Genomic DNA, 22,800 nt, shown 5'->3' with positions numbered 1-22,800 from the left:
GGTCAACAGGATGGTAGGGAGACCAGCTGTGTTATATGGGCAGGAGACGGTGGCACAGAAGACAGAGCTGGAGGTGGCAGAGTTAAAGATGCTAAGATTTGCATTGGGCATGATGAGGATGGACAGGATTAGAAATGAGGACATTAGAGGGTCAGCTTAGGTTGGATGATTAGGAGACAAAGTCAGAGAGGCGAGATTGTGTTGGTTTGGACATGTGCAGAGGAGAGATGAGGGGTATATTGGACGAGGGGTGCTAAGGATAGAGCTGACAGGGAAGAGGAAGGCTTAAGTGAAGGTTTATGGATGTGGTGAGAGAGGACATGCAGGTGATGGGTGTGACAGAACAAGATGACGAGGACAGGAAGATATGGAAGAAGATGATCCGCTGTGACAACCCTTAATGGGAGCAGCCGAAAGAAGAAGAAGATGATCTGGGTGAAATCATCCATTACACTGGTCATGGAAGATTTTGCTTCCTGAATACAGTTCAGTGTATCGTATGGATTTTGGCCTACTGGTCACAAAAATCAGCTTTAAACTGTTCCTATCATGTAACATTTTATTGCAATTGCCTGTTTGTATGATTTCTTCTTATATTTTAAGTATACATAAGTGGAACATCTCCGGTAGTCTAAAACTAGTGACACTTTTAGTTGAAATGTAGTGTTGATACCCCAAAAGTATTGAAGTTGGGACAGCCATACTAAAGAGTCTCATTATGTTAAAGAATCGGCCACTCTGGGACAGAAAAGGTGTGGCATATAAACCACTGGTCGATACAACAAAGATATTTTTGCCCGCTCTTCATATAAAACCTTTTTTTTTTTTAAATATTTGAGATCGATGCTTCCACAAATAACGAATCTTGCTAAATAACTAAATAACACGTCATCAATGAACAGCAGTGCAAAGATCTGCTAGTGGGGCCGAGAAAATCGCGTGGGGGACATTCAGGAATGTTGTTTAGAATTTTCATGGCAACTACAAACTTCGTTCAGCCGGTTCACAACGTGTTTAAAGCATGCAAAGCCGTGAAGTGCAACGTGTTGCTAAAGATTTGCTTTCCACAGTTGCACACAGACGTCTCCCCTGCTTATCTTGGCGCACGGGGAAAAGGTTCCTCCTGGCCATTGCAGTGTCGGGGCAAGTGGAATCCATCAGTGCTGGCCGACTGAAACGAGAAGCATCAGATGTGGAGTACAAATGAAAGTCAGCAGCAAAACGTTTATGGCTCAGTTGAACTAATTCAGTGTGTCAGCATCACTAAGTTAATACACACAATAAATTCAATTAAAGTTAATTTCATGTTTCTCCTAATTGCGATGTGATATGGCCAATCTGAAATGATGTTTGTGTTGAGCTTGAAGCTGTCTATCATGATCACCAAGTAGGAATACTAAATAAAAAAATCTGGTGTCCAGATTATAATTAGCCAGATGGTAATGTGAAGGAGTTAAAACAGGGGTGTCCAACTCCAGTCCTGGAGGGCCGCAGTGGCTGCAGGTTTTCATTCTAACCCTTTTCTTAATTAGTGATCTGTTTTTGCTGCTTATTCACTTCTTTTGAATTCATTTTAATTGACTTGGGTTTAAAAGATTTGTTTCCCTAAATTTCTTCGTCATTCCTCTGAATTGCTTCATTTCTTTCCTTAAATGGCACCCAAACAGAAGTGAAATGTGAAGTGAGCGAGCCAACAGAATACCAACTAAGTCAGGGCCACAAACTTCAACCAATTTCACTCCAACCAGTTGTATACTGAGTCTTCTTTTTATCTATCTATCTATCTATCTATCTATCTATCTATCTATCTATCTATCTATCTATCTATCTATCTATCTATCTAGCTAGCTAATTATTATATAGTGCCTTTCATATCTATCTATCTATCTATCTATCTATCTATCTATCTATCTATCTATCTATCTATCTATCTATCTAATTATTATATAGTGCCTTTCATATCTATCTATCTATCTATCTATCTATCTATCTATCTATCTATCTATCTATCTATCTAGCTATCTATCTATCTATCTATCTTTCTGAAGATTTCTGAAATTGTGGATTTTCTGTTTTCTAAGAGCAGGTCAGCATTCCTGAGACCTTCCCCTTCCTTTATCTCCAGATACTGTACGATGGTCACAGTTTGCTGGTCCTGTTTTGGCTCGTTTTGTATCTCCTTATTGTTTAGTTGCTAATTAAGGAAAACGAAACAATTGAGGGGTCTAAGTCTTCAAGAGCAAGTCACATGAAATGAATTCAGAAGAAGTTAATTAGCAGCAAAAACTGGTCACTAATTAAGAAAAGGGTTAGAATGAAAACCTGCAGCCAACTGCGGCCCTCCAGGACTGGAGTTGGGCGCCCCTGAGTTAAGGTAATGGACATTAAACTAGATGTTAGTCAGGCGTAATGTGTGACCCTGAGCAACTCACTTAACTGGTCTGTGCTCGAATTGTAAATAAATAAATTAAATTCTGATCTAGTAAATTTCCTTAGATCAAGGTTCTTTATTTTGCCTTACACAATTTCTTGTAATAGGAATTTGTTAGTTTTTGTATACCCCTTGGGGTCAGAGCGCATTGTACAGCACCCCTGGAGTGATTGAAGGTTAAGGGCCTTGCTCAAGGGCCCAGCAGAGTAGGATCTCTTTTGGTAGTGACGGGGATTCGAACTGGCAACCTTCTGGATACCAGCGCAGATCCTTAGCCTCAGAGATACCACTCCCGTCAGCCTTATAGCACCATAATCATCACTTTTCTGCTTATAGCCTTGGTCATGAAATGTGAACTCCTGCTTTTCCTGTTTTGCATCTTCTGGTATATTTTGTTCTCTTTAATATTGTCAAACACGTGATAATATAACATCAGATCATCATTAAGGACACACTTTTTACATAACATCTGTCTATTTACTTAAAACTACATGTAGCAACATATGCCAAGCATGAAACAACTCTAAATGGGGTGCCAGTCCATATGTAAGGCATTGACACATAAATACCCAACACAGAGTCAGAGTTGACATAACCTTCATGTTTTTTAGGATGGTGGATCAACAGCAAATGATCTGATGCACACTTAGAGAAAATGAAAACTTCACCACATCTGGTATCTGAAAGGAGCTGCACTACACACCACACCACCATTTACAAACAATACATGCCTACGTTATTCACACCCGTTTAATTCAATACAAGGGAGCTGAGGCCTATCCCGGAAACACAAAAGCAAAACCAAAGTTGAACAGGGTGCCAGTTATTCATACGGGCACAAGCTGAGGAAACCCACCTTCATTTACATGGGACTAATTGGGGGTGTCACTGATCCACCTACCGCGTAGGGGATGTGGGAGAAAAATGGAAGAACCTGGAGGTGAAGCCACACTTTGGACAATGTGGACACCACTGAACCTTTTTTCATTTCGCAAAAAATATGCAATACAATGTATTTAATTAATGTTTTGCTTTTTAATATGTAAAAAAAACACAATAACAAAACACCGTCGGGAAAAAGACATAGCAAGTCCAATAATATGTTCAGTAGAAAATCTAGAAAACTGTTGTTAAGTGTTCATTTATTGTATATAAAGTATGATATATAATTACTTTAGTCTTATTTTGTGGTTCTGTTCCTGTTTCAAACAATATTTAATAAATTTACTATACAATTTATTTATTGTATATTTATATTTATTTATACAGAACCTCTGTGTTTTTCCCAGTTGATTCTGGGGTTCGTCAGCGGTCTGTTCTGCTCCTACTCTGTTCATGGACTGGGTGGGGTCGTGGGGTCCAGCAGCTGTGGGGCATCAGTTGGTGAAGAACGATTCACAGATCTTGACTTTGCTGATGATGCTGTGATCTTCACGGAGTCAATGGAGGCTCTGATCGGGGCGCTCGAGAGACTGAGTGAGGGGTCTGAGTGTCTGGGCTTGTGAGCGTCCTGATAAAAACCAACATGCAGGCCTTTAATGACCTCTTAGGCACGGCCATCAGCAGTGTGTCAGTCTGTGGAGAGAGTGTCGACCTCGAGAGGTTTACTTGCCTTGGCAGTGACATTCATGTCTCTGGTGACTCTTCCTATGAAGTCAGTAGATGGATTGGGAGAGCATGGGGGGTCATGAGGTCGCTGGAAAGGGGAGTGTGGCGCTCCCAATATCTAAGCAAAAGGACGAAGGTCCAAGTCTTTAGAGTCCTGGTGCTTCCTGTCTTGCTATATGGTTATGAGACATGGACGCTATCCAGTAACCTTAGATGAAGACTGGACTTCTTTGGTACTGTGTCTCTCTGGAAAATCCTTGGGTACCGTTGGTTTGACTTTGTGTTGCTCATGGAGTCCCAAATGAGGCACATGAACTGCATTGTGAGGGAGCGTCAGTTACAGCACTACGGCCATGTGGCACAACTACCCGAGGGTGATCCGGCTCGTAAGATCTCATTGTTGGGGACCCAAATGTGTGGACCAGGCCAAGGGGTCACCAACTTAACACCTGGCTGTTTCCAGTGGGTGGGACTGGACCGTGTGTCTGCCTGGGGGGTTGCCAACCGGGATCCCGAGTTGTTTCGCTGTGTAGTGGATACGTCAATGAGCTTTACCAGTGCATTCTTCCCAATTTGACTTGACATTGGTTTCTGCCTTATGGAGTCTGAATATTCTCCCTGTGTCTGCATAGGCACTCTTCTGGATACACAGGGTTTCCTCCCACTGTACGTGTGGGTGTGTGTGATCTCCAGATAGCCCCTCTGTGACCCTGAATTGGATTAGAAATGCTTGACAGTGGCATGGTTTGGTTAGTGTACAATAAATCCATACCCTCAAGTAGAGTTGTGCGGTATACCAGTACTAAAAAAAGTACCAAAAAAGACATTTGAAAATGGTACAGTACCAGCATTTTATGATTTTTGATACCGGAAATAAATATCAGCTTTCCTCCGGAAGCTGGTATCGATACCAAAGTCATACGTTTAGTATTGATCCAACACTTTGTGAATTTCCCCTTGGGATTAATAAAGTATCTATCTAAAACAAGCCACCCATCTGTGGCGTATAAGGAATAAAACGGAGATATCTATTGCCAATACAGTCCAGTTACTATAAGCATAAAATCTAATCTTCAGCAATCTTGAGATAGTAGAATAGTAAGCCCAGGGTATGGTGTTAAAAAGTGGCCCTGGATAAGCATAGTAAACCCTAATATGATAATAATAATAATAATAATAATAATAATAATAATAATAATAATAATTATGTGAATTTCCCCTTGGGATTAATAAAGTATCTATCTATCTATCTATCTATCTATCTATCTATCTATCTATCTATCTATCTATTATATAGTGCCTATTTATCTATCTATCTATCTATCTATCTATTATATAGTGCCTATCTATCTATCTATCTATCTATCTATCTATCTATCTATCTATCTATCTATCTATCTATTATATAGTGCCTATCTATCTATCTATCTATCTATCTATCTATCTATCTATCTATCTATCTATCTATCTATCTATCTATCTATCTATCTATTATATAGTGCCTATCTATCTATCTATCTATCTATCTATCTATCTATCTATCTATCTATCTATCTAGTGCCTATCTATCTATCTATCTATCTATCTATCTATCTATCTATCTATATAGTGCCTATCTATCTATCTATCTATCTATCTATCTATCTATCTATCTATTATATAGTGCCTATCTATCTATTATATAGTGCCTATCTATCTATCTATCTATTATATAGTGCCTCATCTATCTATCTATCTATCTATCTATCTATCTATCTATCTATCTATTATATAGTGCCTATCTATCTATCTATCTATCTATCTATCTATCTATCTATCTATCTATCTATCTATTATATAGTGCCCATTCATCTATCTATCTATCTATCTATCTATCTATCTATCTATCTATCTATCTATCTATCTATCTATCTATCTATCTATCTATTATATAGTGCCTATCTATCTATTATATAGTGCCTATCTATCTATCTATCTATTATATAGTGCCTATCTATCTATCTATCTATCTATCTATTATATAGTGCCTATCTATCTATCTATCTATCTATCTATCTATCTATCTATTATATATGCCTATCATCTATCTATCTATCTATCTATCTATCTATCTATCTATCTATCTATCTATCTATCTATTATATAGTGCCTATCTATCTATCTATCTATCTATCTATCTATCTATCTATCTATCTATCTATCTATCTATCTATCTATCTATCTATCTATCTATCTATCACTAGCTCTGAGTGATTGGTACCTTATATTGTTAACATATGCTTTAATAGTTCACCTTCTTGTGCTGATTAAAACTCATTCAATTGCAGAGAATATCAGGATGCACATATGACTCAATAAATATGAAAGGTGCTTATTTAATACAGTTTATATTTTAATTTAAAGAGATGTGAGCCCCAGAGAGCTTTAATGCTATGCAGTGAGCCAGCAGTGCGAGTCAGTCTTCCTTGCCCACATGTTTCATATGCAAAACCTGCAGTTTGGCCTCAAACAGCAATTTTTTATGTGGAAGCATTCTTATGTTTTTATAACCAAAAAATGACTAAAAAATAGAGATATATAAAAAATCAAAGTACTAGACTGTATTTCTAAAGAGCAGTGTAACGAATGCCTTTGGTTGCAGCCATGCAGGTGTGTGTTTGTCCAGAGTTATTTAAGGCTTGGAGCCATCTGTTGTGCAGCAGTGCCCCAGAAGTATGTAGGAATGCCCTATTGAGGGATCAGTATTGTGTAACTTTCTATTTTTTAGACTCGTGATGCATTATACTCGCTTAATGCTCCACCACACTTCAGTCTTTGCTGTGTTCATTTCACACTCATTTTTGAAGATGTCAGAATGTGCCCTTTTGATGGTTTCCTAGCTTTGGTATGCGTTCATTGCCACACACATAGCAGGTAGTGTTTGTGCTACAGGCCTGTCATGGACTAAACCCCCTCGGACTATCAGCCTGCAAGGTCGACTGCCAGCCTTTTGCTAAATGTGGAAACTCGGCTTTCCCAGGCATTGCAAGTGCAGTGTATTCTTATCAGAAAATGCCACCAACCCCCAGCCAAGGCCTCCAGCTTGAAACGTATTGTGCTGTGAGTAGGCATACGAGTATCTGTCCTGAGTAATGTAGATAAAGGCACAGAAAGAGCTCTCTACATTACGTGCATGTCTGTTATGTGTTAGACTAAAAGGGCACAGTCTGAAAGTGTAACACAGGTCAATTGTTTCACACTGCACTGATATACGGCATTGACATTGCTGGGGTACCCTGCTGCCCGCTCTAAACTGGATTAGGCACATTTGAGAATGTCAGTCAGTCAGTCAGTCAGTCAGTCACTATCCAACCCGCTATATCCTAACACAGGGTCACGGGGGTCTGCTGGAGCCAATCCCAGCCAGCACAGGGCACAAGGCAGGCACAAATTCCCGGGCAGGGCGCCAGCCCACCAAAGTATGTGTTATTTGTGTGTATAAAATTTTGAACCAGGGAAAGCAAGACCTCCATTTTGATTTTCTTCTCAACTAATGTGGATAACAATTTTATGGCCTTGCTGGATAATAGCTTTTGTCCAAGACTGTGTCATTTTGTGTCACCGTGGGTTGTATTTAGCCATGTCGAATTTCAAATCAAGAGTCTTTTTGCCCATTTTATTTTCATCTAGATATTTTCCTGACAAATCTCTGGATCCAAAAGGGATCTTTGATATTGCCAATCCTTTAAGTAGCCATCCATCCATCCATTTTCCAACCCACTGAATCCGAACACAGGGTCACGGAGGTCTGCTGGAGCCAATCCCAGACAACACAGGGTACAAGGCAGGAACCAATCCCAGGCAGGGTGCCAACCCACCGCAGCCTTTAAGTAGCCTTTCAGACCAAAACACTTTGTAAGTTTCACAGTTGTGAAATCACATGCAAAACAAAGATTAGGTTCAATATTGTGAAACTGTATATGAAACTTATCTGTTTCACTCACCACTATGGATTATTTTGTGATGTTATATTATAAAGCAGGTTTATAAAGTGAATGGATATTATATATAACCAACAAAGTGATATTCGGGCAACTGGACAAAAACTGTGATGGCTTGCTGCATGTTAATCAAACGTGTGGATAAGTATTTCATTGCACTCTGTGCACGGGGCAATAACTCTGAAATGAATTGATGTGGATTTTATATGAAAACAAAAGCTTTCATTTTTGCATCTATGCATAATGGTATTAAGTGCGATAGGGTTAAGCCATAATGAAACAGAATGAAGCGTGATTTTATAACACATGCCAAGTTGCTGCTTAGAATATGGTACTAAAAAAAAAGTACTTAGCCGAGCAGTTCTCTAAAATAACTGGAGAGGATTATATATCTGACACAGAAATAGCAGCAGCTTACCACATACGGAGATCAAATACCTCTAAACCTAGGAGTCTTATCGTGCGCTTCGAGAAATTACAATTTAAATGACATGTAATGTCACCTCTCAGACAGAAACAAGAAGATTAGATTTGAAAATAACCACACTCGCATTTTCCCAGATTTCTCACACTCAACAGCTGCTAAGCGTGCAGCTTTTTACAACATGAAACAGCGCTTACGGAAAACCGAGATCAGATGCAGCCTCTTGTACCCCGCAAAACTGAAAGTGGATATTCAAGACAAGCATTACATCTTTACCACTAGGGAGGAAGCAGAAAAAGAGTTAAGAAAGCTGATTCCGATACTTTTTTGAAATACGATTGTCATGGCACAGCAAAGAAGATCTTGCCGGTTGCTTGATCCGCTTGCAAAGATACTGGTACTGTAATTATACATCCTTTTCCCTTTTTGGACACTTTTTGTTTATTCCTTAATTACAATTACAGTGACCCAAAGTAATTTCCCCCATAGGATTGTATGTAAATACAATTAATCCGTTCCAGACCGCACAAACTGTAAGTAAATATGTTTTCTTTAAAGATTTCTTAGCACAAAAATAGTTAATTATACCATAGACTGCACAGTGTAATAGTAAACTACATGTAAAAACATTGAATAACACTGAGAAAACCTTGAACAGAGAAAACTAACCTTGCAGGAGTTCACGCTACAGCCTTACAAACCGCTCACTTTTTTAATGAATTTTATTTAAGCACAGGGAAAAAATATGAACATTTGAAATATCCATAATTTATACAAAAACTAACCATAAACAACCAAGAAAACTAACCTTGCAGGAGTCGAGTTCTGGCATGAAGGAAGTGAGGAGGAACTGGGTGGAGAGGAGATTATAGTTTTGAGGTAAAGTCTGTGACGTTGCGGGTTCGCTGCATGCTCCCATCTCGCTTCTGGGAGCCCTTAAACCCGTCATTTGTCGGTAATGTTACCGAAGAGCACGACAGTGACTTGCACTACAATGGAGCAATCGAATGGTGCAAAAAGTGCCAAGTGCATTTGTTAAAATCAACAAAACAACAATCAAAAACAAAGCCAAATTAAATAAAGTGCAGTGCTTTCAGAATCCTTCAATAAATAAATAATCCAATAAAAACAGAAGTGAAGTGGCGGTTAAAATTCAATAGAAAAACGTCTTCATTAAATACAACGAGATTAAAACAATGCTCGAAGCAGTCTCTTTAAAAACAAGCCCTGTGCATTCTTTAACTGTCGTCTCGGCCTTACTGCCTTTTTTAACTGCCTTCTCACGCTGTCTCTCTCTGTCGCTCACTCGCTGCACAGGGAATGCACAGGGAGAGACTGAACACGTGTGGAAATCATCGGTGGGGCGTACGAACCGGAAGGGATACTGGCTTGTTCGTCACCCGAGTGTGTGGTCGTGAACAGATGCAAAAGTTTGGCAAATTTTTTGGTCGTAACCCAATTTGTACGTATTCAGAGACGTTCATGACCTGAGGTTCCACTGTATGCGTATATAAATGTATATGTCAAGGAAATTAGTAATTCTTTTTTTTCTTTTTCTTTTTTTTTATTCTTCTAAAGGGGACTGTTTAACATCATACCCTTGGTTTGTTCTTATTGTTAGATAGATAGATAGATAGATAGATAGATAGATAGATAGATAGATAGATAGATAGATAGATAGATAGATAGATAGATAGATAGATAGATAGAAAGGCACTATATAATAGATAGATAGATAGATAGATAGATAGATAGATAGATAGATAGATAGATAGATAGATACTTTATTAATCCCAAGGGGAAATTCACATTATTATTATTATTATTATTATTATTATTATGCACGGTGGTGCAGTGGTAGCGCTGCTGCCTCGCAGTTAGGAGACCCGGGTTCGCTTCCCGGGTCCTCCCTGCGTGGAGTTTGCATGTTCTCCCCGTGTCTGCACTCCGGTTTCCTCCCACAATCCAAAGACATGCAGGTTAGGTGGATTGGTGATTCTAAATTGGCCCTAGTGTGTGCTTGGTGTGTAGGTGTGTTTGTGTGTGTCCTGCGGTGGGTTGGCACCCTGCCCAGGATTGGTTCCTGCCTTGTGCCCTGTGTTGGCTGGGATTGGCTCCAGCAGACCCCCGTGACCCTGTATTTGGATTCAGCAGGTTGAAAAATGGATGGATGGATTATTATTATTATCATATTAGGGTTTACTATGCTTATCCAGGGCCACTTTTTAACACCATACCCTGGGCTTACTATTCTACTATCTCAAGATTGCTGAAGATTAGATTTTATGCTTATAGTAACTGGACTGTATTGGCAATAGATATCTCCGTTTTATTCCTTATACGCCACAGATGGGCGGCTTGTTTTATTTTGGACGTGCTCTGTCTCTAGCTATGTTAGAGGACTGGGATTTTGGGAAGTGGGGTCCAGCTTTATATGGGGAGACATATTTAGGGGGAGAAAGAAAATAAAAGTACTGTTTCTGGATTGTAGACCTTTATTCAAGTCATTTTTATGATAAGGCAGCCTAAATTTTAGGCTTTGGATGACTAAAGAGGAAAATATTAAATATATACAAGTTAAAATGACCTCTCTCGAATTAAATTTGAAACTATAAACTGATCTGTAATTGAACAACAACATTTATTTCTAGAGCACATTTTCATGAAAATGATGTACCTCAAAGTGCTTTACAAGATGAAGAAAGAAAAAAGACAAAATATAAAAATAAAATTAGGCAATACTAATTAACAAAGAATAAAGTGAGGTCTGATGGCCAGGGAGGGCTGGAGAACAAAACAAAACAAAACAAAATCTGCAGGCTTCCAAGGCCACGAGACCACCTGGCCAGCCCCCACTAGGCATTCTACCTAACATCCAGATGCCTGAATAGACTATTTACTGTATATATAAAGATACTGTAGGTGCTTTAAAGAAAGATTACAAGGATATCAAACGGAAGATAAAATATTCATGCATCTGACACTTCATGGTTATCAATATGAACTTTATTGGAAAACTATATGTTTGCTGTATAAATCTTAGCAGTAAACTGGATACTTTCCACCTTATTTTCATAACTGTCTCTAAAATTACTTAATGTGATTACAGCTGTGACAGGACCAACCCCAGTTTTGTCTCCTGTTTCCATACAAATGATGAACCTCAAAGTGCTTTACAAGATGAAGAAAGAAAGAAAAATATAAAAGTAAGATTAGGCAATACGAAATAACAAAAGAATAAAGTAAGGTCCGATGGAAGTCACACAAAAATCTGTGTTTTAAGATTGTCAAGTTTGCACATTTGCCACAATGGTTTTCAATGGAAGATTTTGAAATTTCAAAGCAATGTACATTTTCTTGCAGAATAAGTGTGCCACATTTCAATAAAATCGGTCCACCAGGAGAAGAGTTGTTTTATACAGACAGACGGACAGACAGACAAGGCAACCTCAATAGGCACTTTCACATTATATGCAAACACGCCTAAAAAAGGTGATTTGGTGATTCCAATTTGGTCCTGTGTGAGTTGGTCCTACAAAGGACTTGTGCCCTATCTATGTTTCCTCCCTTGTGCCCAGGGCTGCCAGCATAGGCTCTGTTAGGTCTGGCTGTTATTCTTTGTGCCAGTGCCTCATGCAGTGCTGCTTTGCACCTTGCACCCAATGTTGCCAGCAGCCTGTACAAGATAAAAATGGATGAATAATTATATATTTTTTTATTTTATTAATTTTATTGTAATCATTCCATACAAATCGATCAATTTTTACAAAAAGTAGGATTAAGAACAAGACGACCCCCACCCCTGAGAGAAAGAGCAAGGCCAACGGAGTAAAACTTAAGGCTTGTAAACATACCTAAAGTTTCATAAGCCAATAGAGATGGATGGAGAAGAAAAAGAAATACAGAAATAATTGCTTCCTCTGTGCTTTAAGAGCTTATTTTAAAATATTAATGATTAGATCCTGCCATGTTTTGAAAAAAGTCTGTACAGATAACTGAGTATTTGATTTTTTCCAATTTCAAATAGTATAGAACTATGAAAGAGTAGAGTTAGGATTCTTCCTGTTTATCAGAATAAGTCAGCGTGCCAACAGTGTAGTGAATGCAATCACAGTTTGTTTGTCCTTCTCCACTTTAAACCCATCTGGAAGAACCCCAAACACAGCTGTTAATGGGCTAGGAGGGATTGTGAGTCCAAGGCTGTCTGAAAGGCACTTAAAAAACTTTTGTCCAGAATGATGTTAATTTGGTGCAGGCCCAAAACATGTGACCCAGTGAGGTTGGAACTAGTTTGCAGCGTTCGCAGTTTGGATCTTGCCCTGGAAACATTTTGGAGAGTTTTAGGCGAGACAGATGTGCTTGATATATAAATTTTGAGTTGTATAATTGTATGCTTTGCGCATGTGGAGCTCGAGTGAATTCTCTGCATTGCTATTTTCCACTCCTTTTCTGATATATTAATTGAGAGATCTTTTCCCAGTGTCCTCTTGAATGTTTGAAAGAGAGGGACTATAAAATAACTTTATATATTGCAGAGATGGGGTCTTGAGTCCTTGAAATTGAGCAATATTTTTTTCAGCATGGATGAGGGTGCAAGATGAGGAAAATCGGAAGGTTCTGTTTAACAAAGTTCCTAATTTGAAGATAGTGAAAGAAATGTGTAGCTGGAATGTTAAATTTGGAATGTAATTGTTCATAGGATGCAAAGACGTTGTCTATATAAAGATCTCTAAGCAAGTTAATCCCAAATTTTTCCAGATATTAAAACTGCACATTTTGCGAAGGTTGAAAGAGGTGGTTCTCTTGCAGAGGTGCCACAGATAAAAGCTTCTCCATCTTAAAATGCTTTCTACATTGGTTCCATATTCTGAGTTAGTGAAGCACAATTGGGTTATTAGTATACTGCCGATAGCTTGCATTTATTGGGGCACAGAGCAGGGAATATAAAGAAGTACTGCTGGATTTTACTTCTATTGCGGACCAGGCCTGTGTATGTTCTTCTATTTGTGTCCAGGTTTTTATAGCTTGTATGTTTGCTGCCCAGTAATAAAACTGGAAGTTAGGTAGAGCCATGCCACCTTCTGCCTTTTGTCTTTGTAGGGTCGCTCTTTGGATACGTGGATGTTTTGGGTTCTAAATAAATGAGGTTATTGTTGAATCTAATTGCTTAAAAAACGATTTATTGATGTATATTGGAATGTTTTGAAATAAAAAAAGGAGTTTAGGAAGAATATTCATCTAAACAGTGTTAATTCTTCCAGCTAGTGTGAGATGAAGGGTTGACCATCTATGCAAGTCTTACTTAATTTTTTCCATGCAGAGGTGAAATTTTGTTGATAAAGAGCTTTATGTTTACTTGTGATGTTTACCCCGAGGTATTTAAACTGTTCTGCAATGATAAAAGCTAGGGTGTCTAATCTAATATTATATGCTTGAGAATTCACTGGAAAGAGTACACCTTTATTCAGATTAATTCTGAGACCAGAGGTCTTTTGAAGTTCTGTGAGTGCTGTTAGGACGGCAGGCACAGACTTTTGTGGGTCCGATATATACAGTACCATGTCATCTGCATAGAGAGAAATGTTCTGTTCCAGTCCTTCTCTGATAATCCCCTTTATCTGATCAGCATTTCGACAGTGTATTGCCAGTGAATAATTTGATTTTTTTTATTTTTATTTATTCATTCTTATAGTGGTGGAGCGGTGTTTGTGGCAGGAGCTTTAATTCTGCTTATCACTGCAAGTTTGGCTCACATTTTGCTGAAGCAGAAGCCCCCTAAAGACCCTCTCTTTTATGGTAAGTGTTGGCCTATGGTGCCTCAGCCATGCTTTTGAAGTATCTTGCTATTTTACAGACATGTTTTGTGTAAACACTGAGAGACAGGTAACTTTTATTTAGTGTACACTGGGCCAAAGTAACTTTTGCAAACTGTCATAATGTTGTTAGGTTATGACAAGTATGTTCTGAGTTTTTTCATCTAATGAAGACAAATTTCAAGGTAAAGTAGTTGTACCCCTTAATTTTGGTGCTGGAGAGTGGTGATGTGTTAGATGTCGATTAACACGTGCCAGTGAGAATTTCACTGGACTCGGTACATGTGACAGTAATGGCCCTGTAAACTACTGTTTATTGTAGTACATCACACATAGCCTCTGATGCTAGAAAGGCAGCTGGTTTTTATTCCCACCAAACATTTTAATGACAGGAAAAGTTTCTGCTTGATTGAAACCTCTGTTTATCCTGCTTGAATTTCTTGTATCTAGAATCTGATGGTAGTTTGCTTGGAAAAGACTAACCTAAATTGCATTTTGCCTTCTGAGAGTGCTTTTTGTTTTTTAATGTATTCAGTATTTTATATACAGAACAGTTGAACAGTATAGTACCTTACTATTATGGCATTACACTTGTGAACATTTATATACTGTAAGCACTCTGGGTCTTTACGTCATGAAGGAAAACAATTAAAAACTGTTGACATATTGTCGAGAAGGATTGTAATGGAATGGTGGGTGCAACCCAAAGATCTGTGCTAACGTGGAGGACTACAATTCCCATCAGGCCCAGCGCCCTCCTGCATTATAAGTTATTGGTGCGCATAAAACTTTGAACCAGGGTACGCAGGATCTCATCTAAGACTGCAAGCAGAGCAGTTTCTTCTCAAGTAATGTGGATAACAATTTTATGGCCTTGCTGGATAATAGCTTTTGTTCAAGAGTGTGTCATTTTGTGTGAAGGGAAACAATTAAAAACTGTTGACATATTGTACCCTTAATTTTGTTTAAAGAATTCTTTAAAAAGACACCAGTTTCTCATGGTGGTGCAGTGGTGGTGCTGCTGCCTCGCAGTTAGGAGACCCGGGTTCACTTTCCGGGTCCTCCCTGCGTGGAGTTTGCATGTTCTCCTCGTGTCTGCATGGGTTTCCTCCCACAGTCCAAAGGCATGCAAGTGAGGTGCATTGGTCATCTAAATTGTCGTTGGTGTGTGGGTGGGCTGGCGCCCTGCCCAGGATTTGCTCCTGTCTTGCTGGCTGGGATCAGACTGGGGCATCACTAATATTTTTTATCATCAAAATATACAGTCACACACGTGACACATTTAAAATTAAAATCCAAGGAGAAGGACAAACTGTAATGGCCTTTACTTCACTATTGGCATGTAGACTTATCTTGCTCAAATCGAAGAATCCTAACTCTCCTATTCTAGATTTTACTTGAAATTGGGAAAAAATCAAATTTACACTTATAGGATCTGTGTAGAACTTTTTCAAAACCTGGCAGGATCTGATCAATAACATTGTAGAATAAGCATTTAAATTGAGGAAGCAGGTTCTCTCCCCTCTTTTACTCCATTTATCTTTTGCTCCACTGACAGACTGAGGAGATCGTTCCTCCCCCACACTATGCGACTCTTCAATTCCACCCGGGGGAGTAAATGCTAACATTAATTTTATTTTAATTTGTTTCATTTTTATTACTATTTAATTTAATATTGTTTCTTTGTATCAGTATACTGCTGCTGGATTATGTGAATTTCCCCTTGGGATTAATAAAGTATCTATCTATCTATCTATCTATCTATCTATCTATCTATTCATTTACAAATTTACTTTCTAAATCTATTTACTTATTTATACTAGCTTAAAGTTTTTCTCTGCTGGCCTAGCTCTCTTTCTCAGGGTTGGGGGTTGATTTGTATCAAACGTTTTTTTGTAAAATGTGAGCTATTTGTATGGAATGCTATTTAATTTTAATAAAATCAATAAAATAAATAAATAAAATAAATATAAAATCCATATGATGAAATAGGGCAGCATGGTGGTGCAGTGGTAGCACTGCTGCCTCGCAGTTAGGAGACCCGGGTTCACTTCCCGGGTCCTCCCTGCGTGGCGTTTGCATGTTCTCCCCGTGTCCGCGTGGGTTTTGTCCCACAGTCCAAAGACATACAGGTTAGGCACATTGGCGACCCTAAATTGTCCCTCGTGTGTTTGTGTGCCCTGCCTGGGGTTTGTTTCTGCCTTGCACCCTGTACTGGCTGGGATTGGCTCCAGCAGACCCCCATGACCCTGTGTATCACAAATCGGTATCATAAATATCGCACTACAGATGTGTAACCAGTCATTCTTGACGTTACATAGCTTTCTTTGAAAATCTGAAAAAGCAGGTTTACTACAATAAAACATGTCAATCAGTTACGTAAATTAAGTGGATCTTTTATCTGTTTGTTTGTTATTTGTATGAACGTCTGACCGTTATCAGCTCTGTTAAGTGGGTTCCAAGCCCTAGGAACACCAGAAAACCCACTGTAAGTTTTGAGTGGCATTTCTTGCTTTTCATTTAACTTGACTTAACTATACGGTTGTCCATGGCCAAGTGTTCATTGAAACAGTTACACTCAACATACCCATCAAAGTAATTCAGAGGTGAAGATTTAACTGACCTCATGACTTTTGCCGTTTCCACTAACTAATTCCATATGAACTCACAAACACCATGCAGAAAGACCCCATTCTGGGTTTAACTGCCATAAAGCACCAGTCCTTCCTGCTACATCACTGTGTTATTATGCTGTTGAATTTTTCCTTATTTTCTGTTCATGACTCCAAATTAGGACTCTGTTCGCATATTGTAAATGAGCTGGCAGGCATGCTCTCTAATATTGATCTGTACATGTAACATTTCTACTTTAGGAAAGCAGTGGTGACCTGTCACCTAACAGAGGCATTTCCACTAAAGATCTGTATGCCACACAGAAGGCCGTCCCTAGCTTTATTTGGCAAAAATACTGCCCTGGAGACCAAAAGGCATGTTGTGGTTTCCTGAACAGAAATGTTTGCTTCAACTGATTGTGGCTTGGCTCTCGCTCTCCGTCTCTATGTACTGTGTGTATGTATAAATAAAGTAGAATGCTGTGGTTTTAGACCACATTGCATTGGTCCTGCACAACTAAATATTCCATTTCTACTTTTTTGTTTTTCTAGTGTTTGCAGTGTTTGCCTTTATGAGCGTAGTAAACCTCATCATAGGACTTGAACAAGACAGTATCATCGATGGGTTTGTGACGTTTTACTTGAAAGAGGTAATGTATTAACTGCTGAGTCTGTAACTTCAAAAATGATTTGAAAATTTTCAGTTGTTATTTACAAGCATAAGTGTATCCATATCCAGTGAAATTGCTACACCAGGCAATTTTGTAAAGCTGAGTCTTCCTCTATTCTTTCTTTGTATGAGGGAGAATCAAGCTATGAACCTTCACAAAACTGATCGTGTCATTCCTCAATGGAGTCTCCACCCTTCTCAATGCACTTGCGCCACCCTGCCTGGAAGTGCCAGCAGAATAAAAGGTTTCATCTCGTCCTCGCCACCACTTATGTACCGCTTTCATCATGTCGTCGTCTTGTCTTGAATTGGCGACCACCCAGATGTTTTATTTAGTGGTCCGAAAAGGTGGGAATCACACGAATAAGGAGGACGTGTCGATACCTCACACTTCAGTTTCTCCAGACAAGCCTTGGTGTTCTTAGCAGTGTGTGTGTGTGTGTCATTGTCTGGCAGCAAAAGGACTCCCTGAGACAGCAGTCCCTGCCACTTGGATCGAATAGCAGGTTTCATGTTGGTCTCCATCAAGTCACAGGAACTCGCACTAGTGACTGGAGTACCCCTCGGCATGTAGTGGGGTGCCCCCAGCAAAGAGCACGGTTTACTTTTATTACAATTCTTATCATTTCAGTCATTATTCTTCTTCATCTGACTTCTAGCATTACATTGCTCTAGTCCTTTCCCTAATTAATCTACCATTACCTCTTGGCTGGATGGTTTATTTACAACCCAAGAGTTTACATTATCTGTCTTATCAAGGGGCCGTCTCTTCTCAACTCTGCTGGACGTCCAGACTTTAACTCTTTCAGGGCTGATGTCGACTTTTGTCAAAACAAGGAGTTGACGGTGGTAATCAACTGTAAACTGCAGCAGAACCAACCATTACGTTTTAGTTGGACTCTCGTTGCTAGAAGGAAAGTTAGCTTCATTGGTTTGACCGAGATTTTATGTGCTCGTGTGAGTAGTAAGGTGCAAACAAGAGCAAAAATGGCACTGACATAATGGCGAGAGATCAAAGCGAATGCGTAACGCAAAATACTCCATGGACGAAGTTTTGCCTATTATCTCTGAACTGGACTATGACTTGCCGGACTCCGGTTTTGAAACAAGTGATTGAAAACAAATGTGAGGTTCCAGCTTGAGCTGACTCGTCCCCAGCTAATCATGTAGCTGACACGCCTACAGTAATTTTTGCCAAGAGGACTGCCACTTAACAATGGTAAGAGGTAGAAACCAGATTGCAGTGCACTGCGACTGTGACTGTGTAGCATTTATGTTGACTTCTGTGTGAAGCCATTGCTTTTCAGAAACTGTTTTTCGAAAAAAATATTCAGCCCTCAAAGAGTTAACTTGAGAGATAATGGTGGTCTGTGACTTATACAGGGTAATAAAAATATATAGGCATGAGCTTTTTAACTCCTAACTCTCAAATTGTAATACTTAATTAAACTAAGGGGCTTTGCCCCCTGCCTCACCTTGCTGGCCAACTCCTCTACCCGCCTGCACTTCACGCCAAAAGATTTGCATCTCTGCCGCTATTTCACCAAACAACAAAACTTTAAATTTTTGCGGATGCTCCTCTTCATTGGAATGAAACACTACTTTTCCCACATGGCAACACGAATTATATGATCTACAAGTCTCCGGCTTAAAGTTTAAAGCCAAACAATATCTACATACTTCTGTCATATCTCCTATGTCCATATATTCGATCTCTTTTCGCTCTTACCTTTTCGTCAATATCGCATTGAATTCTGATTCCATGTTTGGAATTACATCGTGACAACGCAACGTGTTGTGAATATCGTTTCTTTCTTTCTACAAGAAATGTGTCTGACACTAGCATTCACACAAATGAGAGATAATTGAACTGTGAGCGTGGTTATGTGGGCAGGACTTTTTCAAATATCTTTGCATAAGCTCTTGTCTCACGGGGCTTGAAATTTTCTCTCATGGGATTTCACTTTCACCAAACAACAAATTTTTAATTCTCGCGGATACGCCTCTTCATTGGGATGAAACACTACTTTTCCCTGACGGCAACACGAATTAGACGATCTACAAGTCCCCGACTTAAAGTTTTAATCCGAACAATATATTCAATCTCTTTTCGCTGTTCCATTATTTCACACAGTAATAATTTCGGTTTGTTTGCGCTAATGCGATCTTTACTATAATGTTTTTGAGACTTTCGAATTTTCGTACTTCCGTTATCTCTAACCTGCTCTGAATATGTACTGCGCCAACGTTTTTGAATTCTTTACGATGTTCAACTTTGTCATCTACTCTCTGTGGCCGTGGTTAAATATCTTGGCACAAAGACTTGTTGCGCGGGACGTTTATGTGTATCTCTGAGAAAATCACAGATTTTTTTTTAAAACAGAGATATATACTGTCTACTTTTCTCATGTGTTTATAATACTTTTCTAATATGTAGAAATGACCAATTATAAGAGTACATTTTTCTGTAATACAAAATCAAATGAATAAAATATCAAATTATCTGGAATAAAGTAAACTACAGGCTTACTGGGCCTAAGTAAAAAGTCCTTAGTCTCTTACCTGTATGACAATATATTAATTAGGTTTAGGGTTAGAATTAGGATTACTGCCCAAAAATGATACAAGAAGGTCTCCTTGCTCTCTTCCTCACACTTTCTTTTCCTCTGTCCCTGGCCTCACTTCCTCTCACAAGCTGACCCATTGTCCACTTTCCACCCAATTCCAAGATCCCTCACCTTTTATAGCTCAAAGCAGTTTTAATCCTGGTCAAGCAGAGCTTCTGGGATGGCTCCAGGAATACTTTCTGGGGTCAGGATTGGGCTGTGGGGTGGTTCTCTTGTGTAAATCTCCCACTGATTCTAGGGCCTAGCTCTCTGTTAAAGGGACAAACAACTCTTCAGATCACTTGCCTAGTATAATGGTTAGCAAAATGAAATATCTTATATATAAAGCTCTTTGCGGGTGTGTATTTATTCTTTAAACAATTCCACACCTTGTATCCAATCTCAACCAGATTTTGCACACATACTCTCCTTTGTCATGAAGAAACATCAGTCTACTTTGGAACCCAAAAAGTTGATCCTGGGAGTACCTTTGATGATTGATCATTGACAAAAAAGGCAAATTAAATCCACTGAGATTCAGTGTTCCGTAACAATAACACATGAAAACTTCTAAGGGGGTGAATACTTTTTATGGGCTCCCCACTATATAGCAGTTCATTCAGACCTTCGTTATCCGGAGTTTGAGACTTTTAATAAACCACTGAAGAAATTAAATTGTGGGGGTTCATTGGATGACTCAAAGTTTATTTGTCTGAGGTCAGCTGGATGCACAGCCCCTCCTTGGCCTTCTACAGCACTACAGACAAATGTCCTTGTGTTCACAGAAAGGTCCACTTTTTCTAAATTTATATAAAAGATTGTTTTTATCTAAACAACTTTGCATTACACAAGTATTTATCTGCTCTCATTTGTCTTTTGGCTCAGAAAACTAACTGGGCGTGCAAAGAATCTGAGAAAACCAATTTTTGCCCACCTTCCGTTGCTTTTTAGTCTAAGTATCAAACTTTTTCAAGTGTGTTGTGGGAGTTGGTTTTGGCTTTTTTTTTTTGTTTTGACAGTAATGTTTGAACATTTTTTTCCAGGGCGAACCTCACTTGAACACCGCTCACGGTCACATGATCTGCTACTGGGATGGCTCTTTCCATTACCTCATGTATTTACTGATGATTACAGCCATAACTTGGGGGTGAGTATAGCTGAATATTTAGAAGGTTAAGCTTGTCCAAATACAGCAGTTTACAGTGAAGCAGGAAATCAGAGAACCCGCTACACTTACAGACAGCAGCAAGAATTCTTTTTTAATGTTTTCTGTAATGCATTTGGCAAAGTTTTACATGGAATCACATTTCACCTACATTAGCAAAACCCTGAGGTTATTGCTGTTTATTAAGGAATTTACAAATTAACATAGAAATCACAACTGCATGAAGCCGAACACTTCATCTAAACAACAAGCTCACCTTAAGTCAGCAATGAGGACCAAATTGGTAGCCTTAACCTTGGCAGTGTGACAGCTTATCTAACAGGCCACAGAACTGGATGCCATTGACTAGGATTATTCAACTGTTTATGCCTCTCACATACTACACCAGCAAGTAAAGGATCAGCACCCTCAAACAGAGAAAAAGATGTTGTGTATTAAGTTAATTGGCTAATTGAAATCGGCCCAGCATGAGTGTCGGTGGGAGCCTCTGTACAAGGTGAACAGCGATAGGCTTGCATCCCGTCAAAGGTTTGTTCAATGTATTCAAGGCCATTGCTCCCCAACATTCGGAATTAGCTAAGTGAGCTGTTTAAGTGAGGTCCCAAGGTTGGTTGGTTTAAGTGAAGTCCCAAGGTTGGTACACCTGGACACACAATGCAGTGCTTAAGGGGCAGGTTGGAACTGTAGAGATTAAAAGAGTGACTGTCAATGCCCAGAACAATCAGTTCATTATTATTATTATTATTTGTTTGAGAAGAGGAACAAGGCCAGAGCAAGACCAGGATTGGTCTGTTTGGTACAACTTGGGACTGGCAGACATACGTAGGTCAACGGCTTACAGACAGAGCTGTCACTAATTTAAGGCCAAATTTGGAACTGTGGTCTAAGCTATATATACAAAGGATGTAGGACGACATTGCTGGGGAGTGAAGATCTATCCGGTGGAAATTAGTTTTAGGAGCTTTGTGGCAAAATATACAGTAAGGTTGCTGAAGCACTTGGGGATCAGTGGTCAAGCCCTACATCACACTATGAAGGTAATGTCAGAGGCTGCAGAAAGGAGTAGGCAGTGGCTGTGTTTGAGGTAAAATAACCCCTGCTGGTTTGTTAAGTGAGTGAAGACCCAGAGTGGGCTAGTTCTGGGACACAGGATCTCACCACTTCTTCTACTTCTTCTGGCTGCTCCCGTTAGGGGTTGCCACAGTGGATCATCCTCTTCCATATCTTCCTGTCCTCGTCATCTTGCTCTGTCACACCCATTGCCTGCATGTCCTCTCTCACCACATCCATAAACCTTCTCTTAGGTCTTCCTCTGTTCCTCTTCCCTGGCAGCTCTATCCTTAGCACCCTTCTCCCAATATACCCAGCATCTCTCCTCTGCACACGTCCAAACCAACGCAATCTCGCCTCTCTGACTTTGTCTTCCAACCGTCCAACCTGAGCCGACCCTCTAATGTCCTCATTTCTAATCCTCGTCACACCCAATGCAAA

The 22,800-nt window shown here is 39.3% G+C and overlaps 1 protein-coding gene across 1 annotated transcript in view; it reads left to right on the top strand.

The window, feature by feature from the left end:
- LOC120541301 (transmembrane 6 superfamily member 1-like) overlaps positions 1-22,800 on the top strand; it is a 79,948-nt gene that overhangs the window by 9,755 nt on the left and 47,393 nt on the right. Inside the window, exons 2-4 of the mRNA XM_039772796.1 lie at positions 14,136-14,239; positions 17,421-17,518; positions 21,188-21,291. Coding sequence (XP_039628730.1) covers positions 14,136-14,239; positions 17,421-17,518; positions 21,188-21,291 — 306 coding nt within the window. The remainder of the gene's footprint in view (positions 1-14,135; positions 14,240-17,420; positions 17,519-21,187; positions 21,292-22,800) is intronic.

Source organism: Polypterus senegalus, chromosome 12 (genome assembly GCF_016835505.1).
Source record: "Polypterus senegalus isolate Bchr_013 chromosome 12, ASM1683550v1, whole genome shotgun sequence".
Lineage (NCBI taxonomy): Eukaryota > Metazoa > Chordata > Cladistia > Polypteriformes > Polypteridae > Polypterus > Polypterus senegalus.
Note: the sequence above shows the minus strand (reverse complement) of the source record. Positions and strands in the feature narration are given on the sequence as shown.